Raw genomic sequence first — 27,854 nt, 5'->3', positions numbered from 1 at the left:
ACTACCCTCCTAATATGTGAGCAGGCCGGGTTTATTCAATAACTTTTTTCATTTATTTTTAATAATTATTTGTTTGTATTTAATTTTTTCCATTTTCCCAAATAATTATTACAAATAAATGAAAAAGGTTATTGAAAAAACACAGCCTGCTCACGTATTAGGAAGGTAAAATGAGTCACCAGAAAAAATAATGTGTTTTTAATGAATCTATCATGGTTAAAATAGAGTTTGAAGTTACAATGGGTGTGTATGGGAAGAGAGGCCCTTCCACTGTTACCACTGCAGTACCTGTTGAAAGTGGAATATCCCTTGAAGTCCATATACTGTATGTATATGGATATATATTAATTAACCCATTTAGGCCTAGAATTATTGAATGCTTTAACCATTGAAAAATTACTGACAATGACCAATAAAATAAGGTACTATAGTGGAAATAGCATTGGAGTCTGCATTAAGGTATAATATTCTTTAAGGAAGCAAAAACAAAATGATTATTTTGGGGGTCGCTGTCTGTCCTACATCACTGGTTCTCAACCTTTTCAGGCCACGACCCCCTAAATTGTCATATTTTAACTGGGGACCCCCCACCCTGATGAGCACTAAGAGTTGAGGCATTACATTTTCTATAACACGGTTCTATTGTGAAAATAGATCGGCTGTTTTCACAATTTCTGCCACTAATATTTGACAAATTGGACAATGTTTGTCATTTTATAGGTTCTAAATAGTCCTTAAATTGTCACTTTAGAAATGTGCATAATACACTCTATACACTTGAACCTCATGTTGGTTTGTTTACAGCTGAGTGAAAAAACAATGTTGCACATTAAGTTAATCATCTGGGGACCCCACAAAATAATTTGGGGACCCCCCCACAGGTTGAGAACCACCGTCCTACATGAACACGCATTAAAACCGAGACGTGTACATCTCCATGTATGTACTTGTTCCTAGGTGACCCATCCGATTCTGTGACCCACCTCAGAGCCGAACTGAGTGCAGTTATGTCATGGCAGCCGTGGCAGGGCTGGAATTCTATAGGCAACCAATCGTGGTGCAACACCGCGAGACCCAACTCGCCGAAAATATTTTTTAAAATACATGTTCAGGCGTGGTTTTTCATTCATGTTCAAGTATGATATTGGGAGTCAGAAGTGAAGCATGTTTTATTTAACCAGGGTGCTCTAGCCGAGTCAATTCGACTCTAAGTAAACACACTCACAGCCTCACAGCTAAATACAAGCTCACAGCGCGGCTCTATTTTTGGGTCCTTCACATGAAAAGGTTTGAGCACCACTGACATAGTAGTCTCTCAAGAACAGACTAACTGAGCTCCAGTTAAGTGAAAAGGACCTTTTCTTTGACGATGGCTAGCCAGATCGCTGACATAGAAACATACGTTTTTCAAAAAACCTTAGGATTCCAAAGACACTTATAGAATCGGGTCAAAATTCTAATTTTCACGTTTTTTATCAAAAATGGCAGATCTACAAGCTCGCAGCGCGGTGTGAGCTATCTGCTTGTTTTTCAATAGTTAAAGCATAAAATAATGATACACAATAATGTGTACCCGTTCTAAATGGGTTAATAAAGGACCCCTTATGACCATATATGGAGATCCCCAAGCGCCAAACCCAGGGCTTAACTCACCAAGGCCCTGCTTGGCTTTACTAATTAACATACATTTTATTCCCATATATGGAGATTCCTATATTATCAATATTAAGGACATTAAGGATATTGTGTTATGCTGTTAATATTTGTGTAAATATTAAGGACATATCTGGGAATGCCCATATTTGGTAATGACCATATATGGGCATGTTTTGACATAACATTGTTGACTATCATCCAGGGGTCTCCATATAGGAGTAACTGGTCCCATATACATCACTGGCCAGATGGCCAAGAATTGGCGCGACCTCGCCCTAAAGGCACCCTGAGGTGTCTTACTAGTATATCTCTGTTCTCCTGGGTTTTGCTGTAGGCGTTGAATGCAGTTCAGCACCCTATTTAAAAAAAAAAGCAATAACATCATCGCGATCACCATTACTAGCAAGGCTTGCAGACTGATAAAAATATAGAGAAGTTGCAGTTTCATCTTTGTTTAAGAACTACCGCTCACTTAAGACAGCTTTAAATAACGCCCAAACCTCTGCAACCGCAGGTCATCACCGTGGTGTCTATGTTAAACATTTACCACTAAATGGTCAAATTCAAATATATTATATATTATAAAGATCTTTGAGGTCCCAGACGAAACTTTCTTTGGCTGCCGACAGAAGTGCTTGTCCAGCTGTATCGGCTTCTGGCCATGGTGTTCCAGGGTCAATGGCTGGGGGGCGCATTCCTAGGCTGGCTGCCATGGTGTTGGTTGATGCCAGGCTGCTTTCAGGTCTTGTATCCTGACCTGAAAATAATTAAAATAATTAGGGCCCGAGCACACACAGTGTGTGAGGACCCTATTGTAATCGTAAAGATTATTCTTATTCCCCCGAATAAATCGCGTTTTTGAGCCGCAAAACGTACTCCAAAAGCTGTTTTAAAGAAGGTTTACAATTGGAGTGGATGAGAGCACACACACACACACACACACACACACACACACACACACACACACACACACACACACACACACACACACACACACACACACACACACACACACACACACACACACACACACACACACACACACACACACACACACACACACACACACACACACACACACGAGCCTAGACTCAAAGCAAATGCTTTTGGATAAGTCAACAGTGCCACCTAGTGGTCAGAAATCATAAATCTGTCAAGGTACGTCCATGGCTTACATAAGAAATCTGTCATAACTGCTCCATGGCCTTGTTTTAAAAAGAAATATATTCAGACACGTTCCAGTTAATTGTGCAACGGTTCACAAACTCTACATTGAGGTAAGAAAAAGAAGCGCTCCTCTTCCCCAATGTTCCACTTAATGTGGAGTGGTGTTGTGGATGCAAGTTATCACGTGACGTCTACGTAACGTTAAACATTTACCAACAAATCCTGCGCCTAGAGTTCGACTACTTGTCTTCAGTGGAATGCCCCAATACAATTCCAGAAAAAAAAAGAAAAAAAAAAACATGGTATGGCACACACACCTTCAACATCTTGTAAATGGTCCCTCCACCTAGGAACTGTTCTTTCCCCTCCCGTTCTCTTGTTGCTCCCCATCTCTGAGTAACGGAAAAACGCATCGACTTCGTTAGCGGTGAGGGGTTTCGGACTGAAGCACATCGCTGGTCTGAATGAATCAGGGTTTTGCTGCATATTTTCCAGGACTCCAAGTTTTCAACCCTTCTCTGAACCTATAAGACAAACGTAAGAGCAAAGATGACTCAAGAGTAGGGATGGAGCCCTAAACAAGGGTAACTCGATAACAGATTTATTGAGTACCCGGTATAAATACGTTTTGGGCTTATCAAGCTTGTTATTGAGCATAGCGGCCCATTACGTCATGTTTAAACAATCAAGACAGGAGGCGATCAAGAAATTATTACAGTACTATTCATAATTTAAAGCCATTTAACACATATTGCACATTAATGAATGATCGTTTTAATGATATTTGTTACTTCAATTGTCATCTTCATAAATGGTTAAACTCACAGTTGCAACAACTGGCCAATTAAAAAATATATACCAGTTATGTTCTGAAATTGTGGTCTCGTATCTTTCCACAAAATATTAGAAAACGCTCAATAGTGGGCTCGATAAAAGCCTGGCTCAATAAGCAGGATCAATAAAGTGCTCATTATCAATCAAAATTTAAGAGCTCCATCCCTACTCAAGAGCACAAGGATAAGCACCTCCCCACGGCTTTTTACACCGTGCTGGATCCAAAATCAATCAAGTGAATACTAAAGCCTGTATCAGAGTGTACGGTGGAGAGCTATCCACCGCAAATTTGAGGTGGAAAGCTTTCCACCTCAAGTCAGAAAATAAGTGCAGGACATCATAGTACGCCACGGTGGAGACCTATTCACCGTGACTGACTAGTCTAGATTGACCAATCAGTGAACGGGGTGTAGAGCCTGTCTGTCTGATAGTAAAAACATAGAGATGTGTTGGGACTCGAGGTGGAAAGCTCTCCACCGCGAGGAATGATGTAACGGTGTAGTTTCATGACTGAAAAAGACTCGAAAAGACTACACGCGGTGTAAAGCCTTCCACCGCCCAGGCGACTATGATGCCGGCTTAAAGGACATGTCTGCACACTTGATAAAGCCCAGCTGGGTGAAAGGTTGTTAAATTTCATTATGACCAGACCACATTCAAAACATGAAAAAATAATTCTCTTTGAAGGTCTAGGCTTTTCCTTTGACGCTGGTACATACTACGTACTGTACCTCAAAGGGTTTGGCATTGATCATCATGAGGCGTAGTTTCTGAGGTGTGACGCTGCTGAAGACATCGTAGGAGCGTCCGGTGGCCACAATGCAGTGGAACAGAGACAGCCTCTTCTGACAGGTGTAGCCTGCACACCAGCCATGGTCCTGAGGGCCTGTGAACCAACAGTGATGAGAGTTTTGTTACTTCTTTGGAGGTTTGTCAGGAACACTGTCTATAAATAGCTATAGCCAGACAAACTTGCCATTGCTAAAGAAAAGTGTGTGTGTGTGTGAGCTGACATCTTTAAAAGAAGACAGAGCAACAATTAAATACACCAAAATAGATAAAAATACAGTACTGCCATAGGCGTGTTTCCATTGTGATGCAAAAGTGATTATGTGCCCGTGAAGATATGAATGTGTGTGGTTGGACCTTGAACCAACTATTTTCACCATTAATCAGATCCACATAGCCATCTCCCAGTACAGCTACAGGAGACAGGCGTCTGGTCTCTGTGTCTGCGTCAAGACTCTCAATCACCCGCATCCTGTAGTTCAGTCCAAAGCACTTGTAGCTCTGCCAGGGGTACACATTATGTGCAATTCTTCCTGATCACACCTGAAAATGAAGATTAAAAAGGGTTCAATACATACATCAGACTTATACAGTCGTATAGTTTATACTATATACAATACTTAAAGGGGCACTCCACCACTTTTCAACCTATGTTCATATAATTGGTCCTCACTCAAAAATAGCTTTTTTCTTTTTTTCAGAGGAGGGCTGTGGGCAGGTCAGAAACCCATAGTCTTGTGACATCATCGATTGCCAATCCAGCTTATAGAAACTGCAGGCTTTCTATTCCTGAAAAGTTGCAATTTTAAAGTGGAAGCCATTGTTATCGCGCTAATAAAAATATATATATATTTTTTTCAAAATGATGATGTCACAAGACGATGGATTCTGAACTTCCCACAGCTCTCCCAGGAGACTTGGACTGAGTAGAAAAAAATTGTGATATTTTATCATCAACATTAGTGAGAACTAATTCAACCTGTCTGATATGAAGACAGGTTGAAAAGTGGTGAACTACTCCTTTAAAGACACAAAAAACAAAAGCAAAATAAAAAAATAAAATAGGGGCAACATGCATCTGTTGATGCCTACCGGTATGTCCTTGTAACTGTAGACTAAATCATTTACTGTATAGAAAAGTAACATAAATGTGTACTCTTCCAAACTCCACATAAATAAAAAAGACTCTTATAGCAACCCTGTATTGCTGAGTGAGATACTAGGAGTGAGTTTTAATGGACTTTTTGTATATGAGACTTTTTGAAAGACGCATGTCGAGGCATGAGGCACATCAGGTGGCAGTGGCTCAGGGGTAGAGTGGCCGGTAGAGCAGCCAGATGGGAACCGATCTCGGGATCCCCAAGAGTTGGTGTCCAAGTGTCTTTGAGCAAGACGCTGAACCCCTAATTGCTCCCGATGATTATGTTGGTGCCTTGCAGGGTTTTCCTCCGCCATCGGTGTATGAATGGGTGAATGTAATGTGCTTTGTTGTCTTTACCGGAAACGCCGGTATTCTGGTGTTTATATTCTGGTGTTTAAGGAAGCCGACTCTTCTTATCTAAGGCATACTGTATGTGTGTGTGACCATGCTCTATTGCTCTAATATTACTGTAACAATTTTGAGTGTCTGTCCTGGTTTAGAACATCAATAAGTTGAACAGGGATTGCGTTTATTCAAATTACCAATGTACTTCTACTTTTATCTACCAGTATGTGCAAACTCACATCCAGAGGAACTAAAAAGTACAGCCATGGGTAAGCTCCAATTCCTTAAATGACTTCCTCGCATCAAAGTGTTCATTTAACTCAGACTTATAAGGTTGGCTACCTTTGTTTGGTGCGATCGTATCCACAGAGATGCAGCTGCCATTGGGGAAAGTGAGCATCATTTTGGGGATGCGGTGGTCACCCAACCCTCTTCTGGGATCCCCATCCCACTCATACTCTGACTGGGGAATCACAGCACCTACTGCACCCAGGAAGGACCTGTCCAAATCCTTCAGCATCGTCTTCTTCTTAGCATCACAGTCCATGTCCACAGAGTCAGCGGGGTTGACTTTCCTGATGGAAATAAAGCAAATAGACTTACTATTGTCCTTTGGTCACCAGCTTAGTATTAGGCAGATATTAGCAAACTTTTAATATAGGAGTGTCTTTATGGTTGAAAATTGAAAGACGAGAGCATCCTTATCTTTAACAATAACTGTACTACATCCTCCTGGGGCCTGTTTCACGAAAGCTGAATTAAATAAGCCAGGATTTAAGCCAAATCCAGACTTGACAAAGCCTCCTCTGTATAGCCTGGTTTATTCTGTTCCACTAACGCCAAGCCAGGCTGAGAAAGAGACTTTGTCGAGCCAGGATCGCAAAGCCCGACTCGACAAGGGCATGGGCTTCTCCTTGAAAACCCCATGCAGTCGAGCGTCAATTCCTTGATCAAGACCAATCACGGTACTGAAGAACAGAGCAGTGTACTTCTTCCCCACCCCCCACATAAAAAACAGACAGGCATACAATAGCTGCTATCAGTGGTGAAAAAGTAAAAATGTTTTACTCAAGTAAAAGTTTCAATACTGCAATGAAGAAATACTCAGTTACAAGTAAATGTCCGGAATAAGGCGGAATTCTAAATGTACTTGAGTAAAAGTATCAAAAAAGTAAAAAGAATTAAAAGTACTCATTATGCAGATGTCCCAGTTTTGAAAATAGCAGATCTGCAAGCTCAGAATGCTTCGCATTGTGAGCTTGTAAATCTACAAAGTAACTAATAACTAAAGTTTGCAAATAAATTGAGTAAAAGTACCATATTTGGATCTGAGATCTGTATAGTGGAGTAAAGTAAATAAAGAAAATGCTCAAATAAAGAACAAATACCTAAAGATTATACTTAAGTACAATATTTAAGTAAATGTACTTTACACCACTGGCTGCTACGTCCAGCGCAACACTTGTGGAATACTTTCAGCTGTCTGTAAACAAGGAAATACCGGTACTTTGTTTTGTTTTTAGTTTTGAGTCAAATTATTAATTTTATTCAGTAGCCGGGTATTGCGGGTAATAAGCAGGATAAACACTGCCTCCTTGGTGGTACTCCATGTACACTATAACATCCCTTCAGCCTGATAACCCCCCTCGGCTGCGCCTCGTCTTTATCCCTTACCTGTCGTATTGGTTAATCTATGGGTTGATTTTAAAGGTTATCCTGTCTATGTGACTCTATCCTGTCTTTATGTCCTGTCCTGTCGATGTCCTGGCAACACACCTGATGATATGACAAGCTCAATTTCTGAGTTGTCAGTCAAAACATCTCATTACTCAGACTACGTGGCTACACATGCAGTGAAGGTTAATAATAATGAGAGTCGGATGAATGCAACGTCTAAGTAATGTGTGTTGGAACAGTGGCAGAAAGGCAACATTCTATAATACTTACTATACTGGTCTTCCATGCTGGTGACTAAAGCCACACAAAGGCAAAGGCTGGGGGGGCGCTGTGTTGGTCGATGCCATGGTGTTCACTTCATGGCTGGGGGGGGCGCTGTGTTGGTCGATGCCATGGTGTTCACTTCACGGCTGGGGGGCGCTGTGCTGGTCGATGCCATGGTGTTGATAATGTCAGGCTGGGGGGCGCCTGCTGGAGATAGTGTTCATCGGTCCAAGGCTGTAGGGGTCAGTGCTCATATGTTAAAATGTAGGCATTTAGCAGACATTTAGAATCCAGAGCGATTTACAGTAAGCATTGGACAACACAAGGTAATAAATCAAATGCATAGAAATAAGAATCGAAAGTATCTAATGAACAAACAGCAGATAATAAATAAAGAAATTGTACATTGAAACGATACACTAAAGGATGAATGACCACCTTTCTATAAAACATGACATTTAAATTACATTTAGCCTTTGGATAAGCCCTCAAAGTCGTAAAGGCTAGGGCAAGTGGCTAAAGTGGAGTCTGAAGAGGCGAGTCTTCAGATTATGGTGGAAGATTGGGAGTGAGTCTGCAGAGCTATTTCAATGAGGAGTCAGGAGTGCATTACATAGTTTGGGAGCCAAACAATGGCTCTATGGAAGCGTCTGGGACATGTGGAGCGTTTGCCCCAGGTGTTACAATAAATACTACTACAAATTACTCAAATAAAAGAAAAATTACTGACAATGACCAATAAAATAAGGTACTATAGTGGAAATAGCATTGGAGTCTGCATTAAGGTATAATATTCTTTAAGGAAGCAAAAACAAAATGATTATTTTGGGGGTCGCTGCCTGTCCTACATCACTGGTTCGCAATCTTTTCAGGCCACGACCCCCTAAATTGTCATATTTTAACTGGGGACCCCCCACCCTGATGAGCACTAAGAGTTGAGGCATTACATCTACAATGTAGATCGGCTATTTTCACAATTTCTGACACTAATATTTGACAAATTGGACAATGTTTGTCATTTTATTGGTTGTAAATAGTCCTTAAATTGTCACTTAAGAAATGTGCACTCTATACACTTGAACCCCATGTTGGTTTGTTTACAGTTGAGCGAGAAAACAATGTTGCACATTAAATTAATCATCTGGGGACCCCACAAAATAACTTGGGGACGCCCCTGGGGGTCCCGATCCACAGGTTGAGAACCACCGTCCTACATGAACACGCATTAAAACCGAGACGTGTACATGTCATCTCCACGTATGTACTCGTTCCTCCTAGCAAATCCAGACATTTCACGTATTGCCGTTACACAGCAATTGGTGACCCATCCGATTCTGTGACCTCAGAGCCAAACTGAGTGCAGTTATGTCATGGCAGCCGTGGCGGGCTGGAATTCTATAGGCAACCAATCGTGGTGCAACACCGTGACCACACATGTATTTTCATTATATCTTCAAAGAATAACGGCCCGTTCTTCACGCCAAGCATTAAGTGTGAACGACCGTCAACTTATGCTTTGAGTATTTGCATTTAGATTGTGTCAGGTCTGTTGATATGGTTCACAGATTCACACCTTCCATGATAAATACAATGAAAAAAATCGCTGTCATTAGCATTGTTCTCATTGCCCTGATTGCCTGATATAGATGAGCAAAAACGTTGCACTGTCATCTCTCTGAACAGATTAGGGTAAGCAGATAGAGCCATGGCTTGTAAAAACTGCAGGCTAAAGCCAACTCAGCAACAAGACTTAGCTAAAATGCTAATTTCGCTAGCTAACAGTAAACTCTCTTTACATCAAATCAAAACCAAAACCCTTAAGACACAACTGACAAAAACACTTTACAAACGTTAGTTTATTAAATAGATTCTATCATTCTATAATAATAACAATAGAAGATTTGCCCTCACCTACCTCCATGTCTGTAGCAAATGTTGTTTACATCTGATGGAGCTGTGGTCTGCAGTCTGAAGCCAGGAAGAAAACGAAGTCACGTGACTTCGGTCACATGACTTTGGTCACCTTCCGTTGACAGTGAAAATGATTTGTATGTGCTACTGAAAACCTCAGGGAAAGCCTGGTGAGGCGAGGTTTCATACATACTAGTGAAATGATATATACATGCTATTAAAATAATGTATATATATTATCGAAATAACTTATATATATAGTACTGAAATGACTTTTTTGATTACATGTGATTTATTTGCATATAGTAATGAAATTATATATATACATGCTATTAAAATCATGTATATATGGGTGGGTGACGTGACGTAACGTTTTCGCTGTCCTCGGTGTCAAACATGTATAAATAAAACATATATTTGTCAAAAACCTTCTGAATATTGTGCAGGACATTAAGCTTTATGTGAACTTACTCAAGATTAAAACATTTCATTCCTCATTTCTTCAGAATCTTCAACCAAACATGGCAAAACTCATATGGTGTGACTGTCCTGACCTTGTTTCTCAAAGTGGGAACTTGAATAAAACTAAGAAAAAGAATTGCTAAAAATCATTTGAAAATGAATTTAGGCTAAAAAAAATGTCTATTTTGAGCCTATATCTTTTCAAAGTCAAAGCATAATGTTTTCAGTCATTTCTGATCAAAAACATTTTGTCCCCCAACCCAAAATCATTTGGTGTGACACTAGTTTGGAAAAATTAAACAGGCAATTATTTGGACACCTATTGGCTAGAGAGGTCCTTCTTCTGTAAGGCTATTCAGCACTCCCAGCACAACTGCAAGACAGGTGTCTGAGGTGAGTTATGATTTTAACATTTTCATGAAATGCCATCTTGTTGAAACGTTGACAAACTCACCATTCTGGATGTCTTTTGGTGTGACACCTTTTCTTTAAAAAAAGCTTAAGTTATTTGAAGTTTTGGTCATATTTCCATGTAGATCTAGGCTGCTTTGTTATAGCTAGCATGCTGTTAGCATGCTAATGTGTACATAGTAGCCTCAAGGTAAACCTAAATGGAGAAAACAGTAATATGGTGTGACACTTAATCATATGGTGTGACATGTCTGCTTGTCACACCATATGACTTGACTGTCACACCATATGATTTATACTGTATTTAACTACAGATATAACAACAAATAACAAAGTTCCATGTTTCTTTTGTACATTTAAACATTTGTTTTAAACATTTTTACATAAAATGTAATTTAGCTTCATTCAGTGATACTTCAAATTCATCAGACAGAGCAGAAACCCCTTCACAGAAACCTTAACATATTGTTTCAATCTAAACAATATTTTCTCTTTGTCTTAAACTATACATTCCATTTTCTTTTGTCAGCTGGAAAATGACAAGTGCTGAGAGAACGAGAAAGTACAGGGAGAAACTAAACAATGACCCAGCAAGGAGAGAGGAGCCAAAGGGGCGAGACTGCATTTTCTACGAAGAGCAGGAGGTTGTCTGTGGCATAGCAGAACCGCAACAAGGCAGCCGGTTTGCTACCCTCACCAAATACGACTGGCTGATGTACAATACAGTCTAAATGTATAATCTAATCTGATCTAATACTTTTGTACTTTGACTCACTGGACTGGACAGTGGACAGTGTTAAGGTAGGACCCGAGACAAAACTAGCGAAAATAGCTGATCTACAAGCTCTCAACACGTTGTGCTGCGAGAGCTTGTAGATCAGCTATTTTCAGAGTTGCGCAACCCAGCACTCTTTAGCTAGTGGAGATGTGGTGTAATGTCATGATTCCTAATTACATTTGTTCAACACAAAATGCTGTGTTCAAGTTCAGGAGACTTCGGAAAAAAGCAATTTACCTGAATGCTGAGTTCTGTTTCCACTAATTGGTGTTAATAAAATGTTGCCTTCAATGCCTTGGCTCCAAGTGTGGCTATGCGCCTTATTGTCCCTTTAGGATCCTTCTGCCGTGGGCCGGCAGAAGACTTAGGTGTGCGTAGCATTCCTGTGCACATCCTCATCATCCATCTACTACTACAATTCTTTCTTATCCCATGTTAAAGCCCTACAATAATATCCTGTTCAGAAATATTAAGGCCATGTTATCCTGGGTAATTGTTTAATCAATCAGTAAAGTTCAGTACTCACTAATAGGTAGGTTAAAACACAGTTTGCTTTGACACATGAAGATATGATCATACGGTGTGACACTAAATCATTTGGTGTGACATTCCAAATAGTGAGAAATCATACCTTTATTAATGATTAAACCAAAAAAATGTTTATGGATTACATAGAGAATATTATCAGGAAGAGTCACAAATATTTGTGTAATTTTAGAGAAAGTTTTGACAGAATACATTTAAAATATGTTGTAAGATCATGAACATGGGCCTCACACAGAGTGTCGATTATGAAAAAAATATACAGATATAATTAATTTTCAAAAAACTATAGTGGATCACTGGTTAGTTATGATAAAGGACTTTGATAAAGTGAGTAACTTAAGAAAGATGTACTCCATTTTCATTTTATGAACAATTATTTTCATGTCACACCATATGACGATTTTAGGCACAAGTACAACAAACTGCTGAATAAAGTCTGATTCCAATAAAATATCTAAAAACAAAATGTATTTCCATAAGGTTGAGAGTGAGTAGAACAAAAGTAAATAACTTTTATGCCTGCAATTTAAAGTTTTTTTAAAAACACATTTTTTGGGGCGTCACGTCACTGACCCATATACTATTGAAATGACTTATATATATATAACTGAAATTACTTGTATGAATACATGTGATTTATTTGCATATAGTAATGAAATTATATATTGCTATCAAAATAATGTATATATATAATATCGAAATAACGTATATATATAGTACTGAAATGACTCGTACGATTACATGTGGAACTCTTTCATACATTATACTGAAATCACGTATGCATAGCACTGAAATGATACGTTTATACATCATTGAATTCATTTATACATACTAGTGAAACTACTTGCATGAATATATGTGAAATACAATAAATTCAGTTGTACACGTACGAGTGTTCAGTAATATATATGCAGCCTTTTCATGGGTGGATGTGTGAGTGTTTCAGATATATATGTGTAAATAATTTTGTACGTATGTGTATATGGCACAGAAGTATATAGGTATGTGTATGTGTTTGTCATATGCATGCGTAAGTGTTCAGTTGAGTATGTATACGGTTTCATATACGAACGCGCATAGATTTACTAAGTATGTATGTATGTACGAGTGTTTCAGTAGTGAGCGTAAGAGTGTTTCATTATCGAGCGTATAACATTTCATTAGTCTATGTAAGAGTGTCTCAACAGCGTGTGTCAAAGTGTCTCAATATTGAATGTAAAAGCATTTCAGTAGTACGTATAAGACTGTCTCATTAGTGTGTGTAAAAGTGTCTCACTATTTTTGGCCTAAAGGGCCCCTCATACAAACACGCTTCTTTGGAACGATTGCAGTCAGGTTGCTGGATTTCTCACCTTTTTATCAGATACATTGTTTCAGGTAAAGGAGGCGCCAAGCTCAAGTAATACCCAGTGCTAACAATTTTTTTTTTTCCTTTTTACCCTGGGAAAGGTATCACAGCACCTCTGGAATGTCTTCAGATTTTTATTTTTAACATGAATACTAGTGTTGGCTAAATGATTCCGATGAGGCAATGACCATCATGGGTTTCTACTACATCCTCATTTGGAAGCTCCTGTACTGCCATTCATCCAATAAACAGTGGTTCTCAAACTGACATTCGTACACTGACTTATAAGTGGTCAATTTAGACCCCTATAAAGGAACCTAGAGAGTCCCTGAAATCAACTTTGAGAACCACTGCGATAAACCTTAGTTACTTATTTACTTACTTGCATCCAAGAAACAGGCCATCTGATTGGTTATACTGTAGTTTTATTCAGGTTTTTCTCCTGCTGCATGCCGCTTTTATAGGCGAGAGGTCTTATTACCTCTATGGGAGAGGTTCAGGAGGAACCTCATGCTAGTGTGAATAGGAAATATACCTTGTATTAAATACTGAAAGAATGATCTCCTTGTAAAATAAATTGCATTAATAAAGTGTTATAATAAGCAACAGATCTCAACAGCACATATAGTAGGGCAGGAGAGAGGGGTCTACCAGCACCCCAATGACATGTTTTCGAAACCTGTTTTTTTTGGACCGTTATGATGTCTAGTTATGATTTCTGCTTGTTGCCGTCGCCAACTAATGTCCCATGGGGTTCATTTTTAACCTTTTCTCACAACTATTCCCGATCTGAACCATACAATGGTCATAACAGAAAATGCCATAACGCTTGATGTAAACAACCTACAGGGACAAATGAACACACTTTTCTATATGATTTTGACCCAGGGAATTCATTAAAGTGGTTATTTTTTACATTTAAGCACATCTTGACCCTATTTCAGGACAGAAACGGCGAAGAATAACCCAAAAATGTTCAAAACACGTCTATACTTCTCTTTGTACAGATGAATTAAGGTGTATTCTTTTGATACCACAGTTTTTTTAGGACCCTTATGATGTCTAGTTATGATTTCTGCTTGTTGCCGTGGTCAACTAATGTCCCATGGGGTTAATTTTTAACCTTTTCTCACATATCCCTAATTAGTGTGGGGATTTAGGGGAGCAAATGCTAAATTCATGCAATTTTGACTTAAAGCGCGAAATTTTGCACAGATGTAGCCCAGGGCTTGCTCTAATGATTTAGCTAGGGCGCCCGAGTCTGCGACCTTCGGGGTCTCCACAGCGGTCAAATCAAGTTGGGCTTCCATTGACTTTCTATACAGGAGGAAAATACCCAGAAAAAGATTTTTTTTCTGGGTATTTAAGGAGGATCTGAGGGGTCTAACTAGGGGTTTGTCATGATGCTGAATCCATTGCAGGCATTTGTTTTGCACAAAAAACATTCAGTGGGCTAGAAATGGCCTTAGAAAACAATACACGTATGGGTGAGTATTCATGTTAGTCGGAGGCCTTAGGGTTTTTTTTTTCTCGTGCTAATCAGTCTAAAAGTTCAAGATTTTGCACAGATGTAGCTCAGGGCATGCTCTAATGATTTAACTAGGGCGCCCGAGTCTGCGACATTCGGGGTCGCCACAGCGGCCAAATCAAGTTGGGCTCCATCGACTTTAGTGATGAAAAGTGATGAGTCATCACTTTTCAGAGTTGTGTGGGTGCTGTGGCGACCCCGAAGGTCGCAGACTCGGGCGCCCTAGCTAAATCATTAGAACATGCCCTGAGCTACATCTGTGCAAAATTTTGAACTTTTAGACTGATTAGCACAAGAAAAAAAAACCCTAAGGCCTCCGACTAACATGAATACTCACCCATACGTGTATTGTTTTCTGAGGCCATTTCTAGCCCACAGAATGTTTTTTGTGCAAAACAAATGCCTGCAATGGATTCAGCATCATGACAAACCCCTAGTTAGACCCCTCAGATCCTCCTTAAATACCCAGAAAAAAAATCTTTTTCTGGGTATTTTCCTCCTGTATAGAAAGTCAATGGAAGCCCAACTTGATTTGACCGCTGTGGAGACCCCGAAGGTCGCAGACTCGGGCGCCCTAGCTAAATCATTAGAGCAAGCCCTGGGCTACATCTGTGCAAAATTTCGCGCTTTAAGTCAAAATTGCACGAATTTAGCATTTGCTCCCCTAAATCCCCACACTAATTGGGGATATGTGAGAAAAGGTTAAAAATTAACCCCATGGGACATTAGTTGACCACGGCAACAAGCAGAAATCATAACTAGACATCATAAGGGTCCTAAAAAAACTGTGGTATCAAAAGAATACACCTTAATTCATCTGTACAAAGAGAAGTATAGACGTGTTTTGAACATTTTTGGGTTATTCTTCGCCGTTTCTGTCCTGAAATAGGGTCAAGATGTGCTTAAATGTAAAAAATAACCACTTTAATGAATTCCCTGGGTCAAAATCATATAGAAAAGTGTGTTCATTTGTCCCTGTAGGTTGTTTACATCAAGCGTTATGGCATTTTCTGTTATGACCATTGTATGGTTCAGATCGGGAATAGTTGTGAGAAAAGGTTAAAAATGAACCCCATGGGACATTAGTTGGCGACGGCAACAAGCAGAAATCATAACTAGACATCATAACGGTCCAAAAAAAACAGGTTTCGAAAACATGTCATTGGGGTGCTGGTAGACCCCTCTCTCCTGCCCTACTAATACTGTCTGTACTTTTAGCACATCCTACCATCTTCATCGCATAGGGTGGAAGGAAGTGTTGGGCAAGGGGGTGTGTGTGTGTGTGTGTGCATGCTTGCGTGCGTGCGTGCGTGCATGTGTGCGTGCGTGCGTGTGTGAGCGCACGTGTGCGTGTGTGTATAACGTTTTTTTTATCTTATGTGTGTGTGTTTCCATATAAACAAGTGCAATTGCTTATCATCGAGCATTATGTAGATTTTTGCATTGGGGCCTGATATCTTGACACAGCAGTCAATAATGGACCTCAACACAAGCTATTTCAACACTGTCAGGTGAGACCTTTCACTAGTGTCTGACATAAGAATTACTTATGGAATTACTTATGTATTAAATAATTATGTCTACACATTATGTAAACTAACAAACGAACGAATTGTCTCTATAACAATTTGACACTGTATTTTGTTACATAACCTAATGGTGGAATGATGGAACTCATAGTAGCCTATTGTGTGTTTCATCAGTGTCCTGTGAGAGAACCAGGTAGTACGCACATCTCCAAAAAAATTCTCCAGGTGCTGAGCAAAAAATATACGTACAGATGAGAAGAATAAGCTCGCACACCATCTTAGGGCTCCCAGATAAGTTTTATTGGCAACGTTTCGACCCTACATGGGTCTTCTTCAGGCATGGTATCAGACAGCAAACAGGAGTGTTAAGTACACAGCACAAATGGGTGTGTGGCAGTGGAACCCAGCTGCTCACCAATAATCACAAATTAACCCCGCCCACCCAAATTACCAAAGAAACAGGCAGTTAACAGTGTCTAGCCTATACAAAGGTAACAATAACATTTTTATAAAATAAATCAGGGAATGGGGGGTTAAGCAAAATATTGTCAGTAATGCAGAGTAAAACAATAAATAAACTGCAAAACAAAAACAAAAAGCATTGTGCTGAGTGACTAAAAGTTATCATGAAACCATACAGTTACAAAATAGAAAAAAGGACACATCTGGACAAATGGCTTAAGGCAAAAGACATCAATGATGCCTCTGCGAAAACATGACAAAGATTAAAAACGTAATTCGTAAATGTATTAAAAAACGTATTAAAAAACAAATGTAAGCAAACTAACCCAGAAATGGTTTTATATCAAGTTCCTCATTTAAACCATGAGGAGACATAGTATTGAGCATGTGAATATAAAAGGCCTCACGTTGGAGAAGAAGACGATTGTGATCTCCCCCACGGAGTGGTTTGTTGACCTTTTCAATGCCCCAATATCTAAAAGAGGTGATGCTGTGACCCTTAAGTTTAAAGTGGGCTGCCACAGGGTTACGCTCATCCCCACATCTAATATTGCTACGGTGTTCACTCATCCTAGTTCGTAGGGCTCTGCTTGTTTTTCCCACATAAGCCAAACCACAGGGACATTTAATGAGATAAACAACAAATGTTGTTGAACATGTGATGGCTCCGTGTATAGAGATTTCCTTGCCACTATGTGGGTGAGTGAACACCTTAGTCTTGGTCGTAAAGCTACACTGAACACAGTTTGAGCATTTATAGTTACCTGTTATCATCAGTGTCCTGTGACTTGGACATTTTGTGTCAGTATTTACAGGATATGAAATTAAAAAAGGAGACCATCCTCAGTCTCCCTCACTTTAATCGCACTACACTGTACATTACAAATCTAATCTTTGGCTTTCATGTTTTAATGTGCATCCAGCTGCATATAACTCCCTGAAAAACCTAAAACCTTTCAAGACACATTTTGCAAACAGTATACATAGATCTATCTGCTGTATGTCACAACATATACCGGTACCAATCTAGAGACTTTTGAAGCACAAAATATGTCATATGTTCTATACAGCTTTATGATATTGCGGTTGTTTTCTGCTGTTGGAACTAATATATGGCATCATATCATTGTAAAAATTCACCTAATCCATACTCTTATCCTGCAATGTCTTTCTCAGCGCACCTACCACCTATATGTATGAGGACTACAGTTCAGAATACACCAATTTGTGTGTATATGAACGTCATGGCTCCTACTTTCTCCCATGGCTCTATGCTCTCTTCTTCATCGTGGGTCTTCTAGGGAATTTGCTTGTCCTCTGGGTCATCATCTTTGGGGTGAAGCTCCGTAGCATGAGTGATGTGAGCCTCAGGGTCTTTGCAAATGTTTGAGTTCCAGGATGGCTTGGCAGTAACAACGGAACATTGACATCTCATGGTCTGGAATGCGGACACCCTCATTCATTTGCTTTAGAAGATTCTGCAGTCCCTCAGATACGCGCATTACTTCTAGGTCATGTACGGTGGGGATACCGTTCTCCAACATTTCCTGTCTAGAAAGATAAATGAGACAACATTGAGGATAATGATTACACACAATTGCACACATCTTATACACAACATAGAAGAAGGGATACTATAAGAAAATATGTTTACCTTCTTCTGCAAAGTTTTTTGGCAATGTCTTTGAAGACAGGTTTCTGGAGGTCACTGATCAAGAGTTTATACAATCTCAACTTTGATTCGAACATGTAATGATCCTGGAAATTCTCCATGCTCAGCAGATGGACATCGATACTGGTCTCTATGTATCTGAGGAACCGCGTCATATTTTTCAGGTAGTTTATGACGGTCGTTGGTTGCATTCCAGTCGCGTAAAGTTGGTCAACAAAGTATGTGGTTTCGGTGTGTTTGATCAGGAAACCAATGTCCACTTCATCACCATCTGGCTGGATGAACCTCAGCATCCTGGCAACATTGTCTACCTATTGAAGAAAGACAATATATCATCATAGTATTATTATTATGATTTTTCACTGTGAGTTTTCTTAAAACTGTGTTCTTAAAATATATTTGTAATTATGGTAAAAGGCCAGACAAACCTTACCTCTTGAAAGTAATTGACGACCTTCAATTTGACAGACAAATAGTTGGCAAACCCGGCAATGAGCTTTGCATCCTTGTCAAATCTCTTATATAGTCCCCTGAATTGCATCTGCTTCCTTACCAAACTCACTGGTACTTTTCTGTGAAATAAAAACAGAAAGGGATAGTTGAAAACAATTGCAGATATACTGACTCACTATGCTTGACATGATAATTGATTGGAGAAAAATAAATAAATGTTGATTAACTTACGATTCAAAATTGCTGGTATTGTTGACTCCAGCTGCAGTGCTGGTCATCTCCCCCTGGTGACTTTCTATCATCTCGGTCTCGTCACTCTCTGAGCACATTTCTGCAGTGTCTGGTGGAGCTGCTGGTGGGGCTGCTGCAGGGGTGGTGGGTTCTTCATTTCCATGTAATCCTTCCACAATAAAGTGGTTCTCCTTCAAATGCTTTACCAAAGCCTTCCTGGATGTCTCTGCATCACCATTGATCAGTTTACATATGTCAGAATACTTCCAGTTCCTTACTGCGTTCCACTTCAGAGAGGACTCCTTGGCTCGGTTTTCCTCTGCTCGCCTTTCCTCAGGCGAGCTTGACTTCATACACGTACGAACCAGATGTGTGCCAAGATGGCCAGTTTGTCTTATTCCACAGAGCAGACATTCTATAGCTTTTCGTAAGTTTTTTAGTTTTTTGACTTCAGCCATCTTTTGGTAACCTGGAATTACAAAATATAATTAGTTAGTATTATTATACACATGTTGCCACTCTCCTGCTAACACTAAAACATAATTAAAACCATTTAATACTCACCATTTGTTTTCTCTCATTTAAATCTAAAATGTGACAAGCTTACACAATTAAATATAGAACACAACTTACCTTAGATGTTTGATGTCTTAGTTGGACAGCAGAGTTGTTCAGGATAAAGAAGCAGCAGGCAGACCAGTACAGCACCTAACAGGATTTGACCACAAGTGATGTTTAACAGTAAACCATTTTCTGTATTTATGTAGTGTAAGGAACACATTAGTTGGCTCATGTATGCATTGTCTTGAGATTATCCAATAAGATGCTTCCAAAACAAAAATAGACAATCAAAAACAGTCCATCCGCTTAGTTCTCCTGCTGGATTTTCTGCTGCTTCCTCTTCTGCTGCTTCCTCTCCTCTTCTCTCACAGCTGTCTCAACCCCATCCTGCATGTTTTCGCAGGACAGAAGTTCAGGAGGAACATTCTGAGGTTGATGAGCAGGGCTCCATGTAGGGTGTGTCAGGTTATGAAGACCCTCATCCCTTCAGACAGAGTCACAGGGTCTACTTATTCAACAACAACTAGTGTGAATGAAAGGTCCACTGCTGTGTGAAGTGCCAGTGGAAGGGTTGTGTTGTGTAGTCGTAGTGTTAATGTTGGTGTGTGTATGTCAGTGTGGCTAATGAGGCCATCCTTACAATGTTTGCATGCAGGCACAGGCATGTACACATGTTTTCCTACAGTATGTCCACATGAATGTTTGTATATTAAAATGCATGTAATTTGTTGCGCATAGATCTTGTTGTAAATCTATGGAGCATGCATTGTCTGTCATTTATTACACTGTACCATCCATTGTTTTCAACACATTCAGTGGTTCAATTCATATAAAATGAACAGAAAAAGATTGTAATTATTATTTGTATGAGAAGTGATCATCAAAAATAACTCCATGATTGAGTCAGGCCTGTGTATTTTCTTAGAATGATGACACCACAAAGTGCTGGCTGTTTACAAGAAAACAGGATCTTTCTGTCTACACCAGACCCACACACACACGCACGCACGCGCACGCACACACACACACACACACACACACACACACACACACACACACACACACACACACACACACACACACACACACACACACACACACACACACACACACGCACACGCAAGTGTTATTAATCAAGCAACAGATCTCAACGGCACATACTGTCTGTAATTTTAGCACATCCTACCATGTTCACCTATGTAAGAGTGTCTCAACAGCGTGTGTCAAAGTGTCTCAATATTGAATGTAAAAGCATTTCAGTAGTACGTATAAGACTGTCTCATTAGTGTGTGTAAAAGTGTTTCAAGATTTCCGGCCCAAAGGGCCCCTCATATTCACCACATAGGGTGGAAAGAAGTGTTGGTTGTGTGTGTGTGTGTGTGTGTGTGTGTGTGTGTGTGTGTGTGTGTGTGTGTGTGTGTGTGTGTGTGTGTGTGTGTGTGTGTGTGTGTGTGTGTGTGTGTGTGTGTGTGTGTGTGTGTGCGCGCGCGCGCGCAACGTTTTCTTATCTTCTTATCTTATGTGTGCGTGTGTTTCCATTTAAACAAGTGCAATTGCTTATCATCGAGCATTGTGTAGATTTTTGCATTGGCACAGCACAGTCAAATGGACCTCAACACAAGCTATTTCAACACTGTCAGGTGAGACCTTTCACTGTTGTCTGACATAAGAATTACTTATGGAATTACTTATGTATTAAATAATTAGGTCTACACATTATGTATACTAACAAACGAACAATGTGTCTCTATAATAATTTTACACTGTATTTTGTTACATGACCTAATGGTGGAATGATGGAACTCATAGTAGCCTACTGTGTGTTTCATCAGTGTCCTGTGGCTTGAACATTTTGTGCCAGTATTTACAGTATATGAAATTAAAAAAGGAGACCATCCTCCTCAGTCTCTCTCACTTTAATTGCACTACACTGTACAATACAAATCTAATCTTTGGCTTTCATTTTTTAATGTGCATCCAGGCTGCATACCGTATGTCTCCCTGAAAAACCGAAATCCTTTCAGGACACATTTTGCAAACAGTATACATAGATCTATCGGCTGTATGTCACAACATATACCAATCTAGAGACTTTTGAAGCACAAATTGCATATGTTCTACACAGCTATGATACTGCGGTTGTTTTCTGCAGTTGGAACTAATATGGCATCATATCATTATAAAAATGCACCTAATCCCTACTCTTATCTTGCAATTTCTTTCTCAGCACACCTACCAGTGAAGTCTATATATATGAGGACTACAGCTTAGAAGACAGCAATTTGTGTGTATATGAACGTCATGGATCCTCCTTTCTCCCAGTGCTCTATTCTCTCTTCTTCATCGTGGGTCTTCTAGGGAATGTGCTTGTCGTCTGGGTCATCATCTTTGGGGTGAAGCTCCGTAGCATGAGTGATGTGTGCCTCCTCAACCTGGCCTTTGCTGACCTTCTCCTAGTATGCTCCCTTCCATTCCTAGCCCACCAAGCCTGGGACCAGTGGCTGTTTGGGGATGCTATGTGCAAGATGGTCCTCGGTGCTTACCACATTGGCTTTTACTGTGGGATCTTTTTCATCACCCTAATGAGCATTGACCGATACCTGGCTATAGTGCACGTGTTTCATGCACTGAAAACACGCACACGCACCTTTGGAATAATTGCAGGTGCTGTTACATGGGTTGCTGGATTTCTTGCCTCTTTTCCAGATATAGGTTTTCTTCAGGTACAGAAGGCCCCAAATTCCAGCGATGAGAGCACAATGTTATTCTGTGCTCCCTTATACTCTGCATCCACTGACACTGTGAATGATACCACAACACGCAACAGGCACTTCTGGAGTATCTTTGGCCTTTTCAAAATGAACATCCTTGGCTTACTGATTCCAATGACCATTATGGTTTTCTGCTACACCCAGATCATTTGGACGCTCCGAAACAGCCAGTCATCCAAGAAACAGTCCATCCGCTTAGTTCTCGTAGTTGTGTCTGCGTTTTTCTGCTGCTGGATGCCTTACAACGTTGCTTCGTTCTTCAAAGCTCTGGAGTTACTTCATGTCTATATTGCATGTGACAGCAGCAAGGCAATCAAGTTGGCTTTACAAATCACAGAGGCCATAGCTTACTCTCACAGCTGTCTCAACCCAATACTTTATGTTTTTATAGGACAGAAGTTCAGGAAGAACCTCCTGAGTTTGATGAACAGGGCTCCATGTAGGGTGTGTCAGGTTATTAGGACCCTCATCCCTCCAGACAGAGTCACAGGGTCTACTTATTCACAAACTACCAGTGTGGATGAAAGGTCCACTGCTATGTGAAGTGCCAGCTTGTAGATCAGCTATTTTCAAACAGCCTAGGCAGAGAGCAGTGAGAGGTCAAACCCCAGAAAAGGGCACATACTGTACTGTATATGTGCTTTTGGGGTCTTTTTGTGGGGATATGTTGTGCCATTTCACACCAGAAATGTAGTACACTAGAAGTTTGCGGCCCTTCGGGCCGCTAAAGTCTAGAGTCCAGTTTTTGAAAAAAAAACGTTTTTTGAAAAAAAAAAACATTTTTGGGAAAAAAACGTTTTTTGAAAAAAAATACGTTTTTTGAAGAAAAAAAAAGGTTTTTGAAAAAAAAAAGGTTTTTGAAAAAAAAAAGTTTTGTGAAAGGTATTGGTGATGCGATGACGTGGTGTATACGGACGCTCAGCTCCCCGAGCCCTTCCCCGTCTTTCTTTCTCTCTCTCTCTCTCTCTCTCTCTCTCTCTCTCTCTCTCTCTCTCTCCTCCGCTCAGCTCCCCTCCCCCCTCCCCCCTCCTCTGTAACTTGATACTCTGGTGACCAGTTTATGAGCACTGTCAAGATACTCCTTCAGGACTGGCTGCTCTGCGTGAGGCGAAAGGCGAAACTTTGTTAAATTGAAATAAATGCGGTTCAAAGAGTGGCATGTTTAAAATGTGGACAGTGCAAAATTTTCACGCTTGTTTGACGTGGTGGCTATGTTTGTGAGAGGTGTTGTGAGAGAATGGAGCTAAACATTCTGTTTGAGAATTGCCACCACTTTGTGTTTGCTGAATTGTATGTATTAGATTTATGCTAATGGAGCAAGATGTCCCACAAAAACTTGGTCCATCACTCTTTCATTCCTGAGCAGCAGGTTTTATGTATTTTTGATGAACACAAAATAAACAGTATTACAACATCTACAGTGTAATAACTGCAAAATTACAGTTCTCCGCCAGGCTGTTTTGCCCACCCAGGGCTGTGTCAGTAGTGGGGTGCAGCTGCGAGGACACAATGAAAGGGGCATAATTACAGGACAACTGTAATAAAGTTGATGGCCATTGTCACATGATGACTCATAAGAACAAATTTGGTGGCATATGTGGTATCGCATGGGTATATTCGCTTTTGTCTCTGTGTTGCTAGAGGCCCTTCAAAGTGTGATTCCAATTTTGACTGCGTTCATGGATGTATTTTTGACACTGCATGTTTCACCAAAATCTTACTGTTTGGTAACAAAAAATAAAAAATATAGCTCATTCACTGTTTTTTCTCTGCTTTTGTCTTTTATTCTGTAAGTCATGACTACTCTGTTCAATACATTTACATTTGGATGTGCAAAGTGCACAGTGCACTTCACCCATGACACCATGTTTCTGTTTTGCATGTTTATTTCCTGTGTGATGTGATATGATATGGATAGATACTGTAGATAGATAGATAGATAGATAGATAGATAGATAGATAGATAGATAGATTTTTTTAAATTATAGTGTCCTGCACCAAACAATGCCCAGCCCACACAGGCTTACAAAACACTAACTTTGCACACACACTCCTTGGCTGCCAAACCACAACCTCCACCCCTCATTTCTCACATCGCCCTCTGTCCCATTTAGCGCTACCATCAGGCCGATTTTTTCGAACATATGTTTGGACCCTGCTCCTATAGATTTGGCCCTAAAATCACGCAAATAGGTTTGGACACTGCTCCTATAGATTTGGCCCTAAAATCACGCAAAAAGGCACACAGTATGTGTACACTCATGTCATCAACATGGATCTGTCCCATTTAGCGCCACCATCAGGCCGATTTTTTCAAACACATTTTTGGACACTGCTGACCTGACGGTCGCTTATCTCGACTCCCGATTAGGGAGTCTTACTGGTTTTATTCAAGGTTTTTCTCCTGCTGCATGCCGCTTTTATAGGTGAGAGGTCTTATAGATTACCTCTGTGGGAGAGGTTCAGGAGGAACCTCATGCTAGTGTGAATAGGAAATATACATTTGTATTAAATACTGCAAGAATGATCTCCTTGTAAAATAAATGGCATTAATAAAGTGTTATTAATCAAGCAACAGATCTCAACGGCACATACTGTCTGTACTTTTAGCACATCCTACTGTACCATGTTCACCAGGGTGGGGTGGGGTGGAAGGAAGTGTTGGGCAGGTGTGTGTGTGTGTGTGTGTGTGTGTGTGTGTGTGTGTGTGTGTGTGTGTGTGTGTGTGTGTCTGTGTGTGTGTGTGTGTGTGTGTGTGTGTGTGTGTGTGTGTGTGTGTGTGTGTGTGTGTGTGTGTGTGTGTGTGTGTGTGTGTGTGTGCGTGCGTGCGTATACATCTTTCTTATCTTCTTATCTTATGTGTGCGTGTGTTTCTATTTAAACAAGTGCAATTGCTTCTCATCGAGCATTATGTTGATTTTTGCATTGGGGCCTAATATCTCGACACAGCACAGTCAATAATGGCCCTCAACACAAGCTATTTCAGCACTGTCAGGTGAGACTTTTCACTGTTGTCTGACATAAGCTATACCTATGGAATTACTTAAATAATTGTCTACACATGATGTAAACTAACAAACAGACGATTTGTCTCTATAATACTTTTACACTCTATTTTGTTACATGACCTAATGGTGGAATTATGGAAATCATAGTAGCCTACTGTGCGTTTCATCCTGTGACTTGGACATTTTGTGTCAGTATTACAGGATGTGAAATTAAAAAAGGAGACCATCCTCAGTCTCTCTCACTTTAATCGCACTATACTGTACAATAGAAATCTAATCTTTGACTTTAATGTGCATCCAGCTGCATATGTCTCCCTGAAAAACCTAAATCCTTTCAGGACACATTTTGCAAACAGTATACATAGATCTATCTGCTGTATGTCACAACATAATACCAATCTAGAGACTCTTGAAGCACAGATTTCATATGTTCTACACAGCGTTATGATATTGCGGTTGTTTTCTGCTGTTGGAACTAATATATGCAGGCATCATATCATTATAAAAATGCACCTAATCCCTACTCTTATCTTGCAATTTCTTTCTCAGCTCACCTACCAGTGAAGAATATACTTATGAGGACTACAGTTTAGAAGACACCAATTTGTGTGTATATAAACGTCATGGATCCTCCTTTCTCCCAGTGCTCTATTCTCTCTTCTTCATCGTGGGTCTTCTAGGGAATGTGCTTGTCCTCTGGGTCATCATCTTTGGGGTGAAGCTCCGTAGCATGAGTGACGTGTGTCTCCTCAACCTGGCCTTTGCTGACCTTCTCCTAGTATGCTCCCTTCCATTCCTAGCCCACCAAGCCTGGGATCAGTGGCCATTTGGGGATGCTATGTGCAAGATGGTCCTCGGTGCTTACCACATTGGCTTTTACTGTGGGATCTTTTTCATCACCCTGATGAGCATTGACCGATACCTGGCTATAGTGCATGCGGTTTATGCACTGAAAACACGAACACGCACCTTCGGAATAATTGCAGCTGCTGTTACATGGGTTGCTGGATTTCTGGCCTCTTTTCCAGATCTAGGTTTTCTTCGGGTACAGAAGGCCCCAAATTCCAGCAATGAGAGCCCAATGTTATTCTGTGCTCCCTCATACACTGCATCCACGGTGAATGATACCACAACACAAAACAGGCACTTCTGGAGTATCTTTGGCCTTTTCAAAATGAATATCCTTGGCTTACTGATTCCAATGACCATCATGGTTTTCTGCTACACCCAGATCATTTGGACGCTTCGAAACAGCCAATCATCCAAGAAACAGTCGATCCGCTTGGTTCTCGTAGTTGTGGCCGTGTTTTTCTGCTGCTGGATGCCTTACAACGTTGCTTCCTTCTTCAAAGCTTTGGAGTTACTTCATGTCTATATTGCATGTGAGAGCAGCAAGGCAATCAAGTTGGCTTTACAAATCACCGAGGCCATAGCTTACTCTCACAGCTGTCTCAACCCCATCCTGCATGTTTTCGCAGGACAGAAGTTCAGGAAGAACCTCCTGAGTTTGATGAACAGGGCTCCATGTAGGGTGTGTCAGGTTATTAGGACCCTCATCCCTTCAGACAGAGTTACAGGGTCTACTTATTCACAAACTACCAGTGTGGATGAAAGGTCCACTGCTGTGTGAAGCAGGGACGTGCAGAGAATGTTAGAGAGGCAGGGGCTGAAATCTCTAAAAGGGCCTTTTGCTGAAAATATTGAAAATAGCAGACCTCCAAGCTCACAACGCGTCGCAGCACGACGCATTGTGAGCTTGGCGGTCGGCTATTTTCGGTACTTGATACCACACTGAACTAAGCATAGTCAAGTGAATATTGTTGATGTGGCGTACGGCATGCATTTCTACACAGAGAGGGCAAAATAACATGCTGCATTCAAGTTCTGGAGAGTTTGGACGCCGGGACGGGTACCCGTGTTTGACGGACAGAAACGGGCGGAATATATACTATTTTACCACGGCATGCATACAGCACTGTTTCCGCCTAAACGTCAAGTCACACACATGGAGCGGCTGCCGGCTGGAGCGCACACACTCACAGTGAGGCAGCAGAGGACACCGACACACAACACACAACTGAATAAAGTGGGCGCGAGGGAACTGCTTGCCTAGCGCGATGTAGTTGCCCAAACTAATATGATTTGGGCTTTAGCCTACATCTCTTCAAACCTTAAAATAGAGTGCAATGCCATTGGAAGAGCGCATGTTGTACATACCGGTAGATCTTGTGTAAATCTATGGAGCATGCATTGTCTGTCATTTACTGTACTGTACCATCCATTGTTTTCAACACATTCAGTGATTCGATT

General features: G+C 40.5%; 3 protein-coding genes across 3 annotated transcripts; 2 read left to right on the top strand and 1 right to left on the bottom strand.

Moving 5' to 3' along the window:
- Positions 1-170: 170 nt before the first annotated feature.
- LOC308300170 (uncharacterized protein) lies at positions 171-9,807 on the bottom strand. Its single transcript, XM_080743973.1, has 7 exons — positions 9,785-9,807; positions 7,880-8,107; positions 6,275-6,507; positions 4,824-4,989; positions 4,389-4,543; positions 3,141-3,347; positions 171-2,413 (listed from the first exon to the last, which is right to left on the bottom strand). The coding sequence occupies exons 4-7, from the start codon at positions 4,915-4,917 to the stop codon at positions 2,354-2,356; spliced, it is 516 nt and encodes a 171-aa protein (XP_080600099.1). The 5' UTR covers positions 4,918-4,989; positions 6,275-6,507; positions 7,880-8,107; positions 9,785-9,807; the 3' UTR covers positions 171-2,353.
- A 12,366-nt stretch (positions 9,808-22,173) lies between these two features.
- LOC308301123 (C-C chemokine receptor type 4-like) lies at positions 22,174-23,079 on the top strand (the record flags this gene model as incomplete). Its single annotated transcript, XM_080745019.1, has 1 exon — positions 22,174-23,079. The coding sequence occupies one exon, from the start codon at positions 22,174-22,176 to the stop codon at positions 23,077-23,079; it is 906 nt and encodes a 301-aa protein (XP_080601145.1).
- A 3,195-nt stretch (positions 23,080-26,274) lies between these two features.
- Positions 26,275-27,174, top strand: LOC308301122 (C-C chemokine receptor type 4-like; the record flags this gene model as incomplete). The annotated part of the gene is made up of 1 exon (XM_080745018.1): positions 26,275-27,174. The coding sequence occupies one exon, from the start codon at positions 26,275-26,277 to the stop codon at positions 27,172-27,174; it is 900 nt and encodes a 299-aa protein (XP_080601144.1).
- Positions 27,175-27,854: the final 680 nt, after the last annotated feature.

The sequence above is a fragment of the Nannobrachium achirus genome, assembly GCF_963921795.1.
Source record: "Nannobrachium achirus genome assembly, chromosome: 16".
NCBI classification, from domain to species: domain Eukaryota; kingdom Metazoa; phylum Chordata; class Actinopteri; order Myctophiformes; family Myctophidae; genus Nannobrachium; species Nannobrachium achirus.
This window is presented reverse-complemented; position numbering and strand designations above follow the sequence as displayed.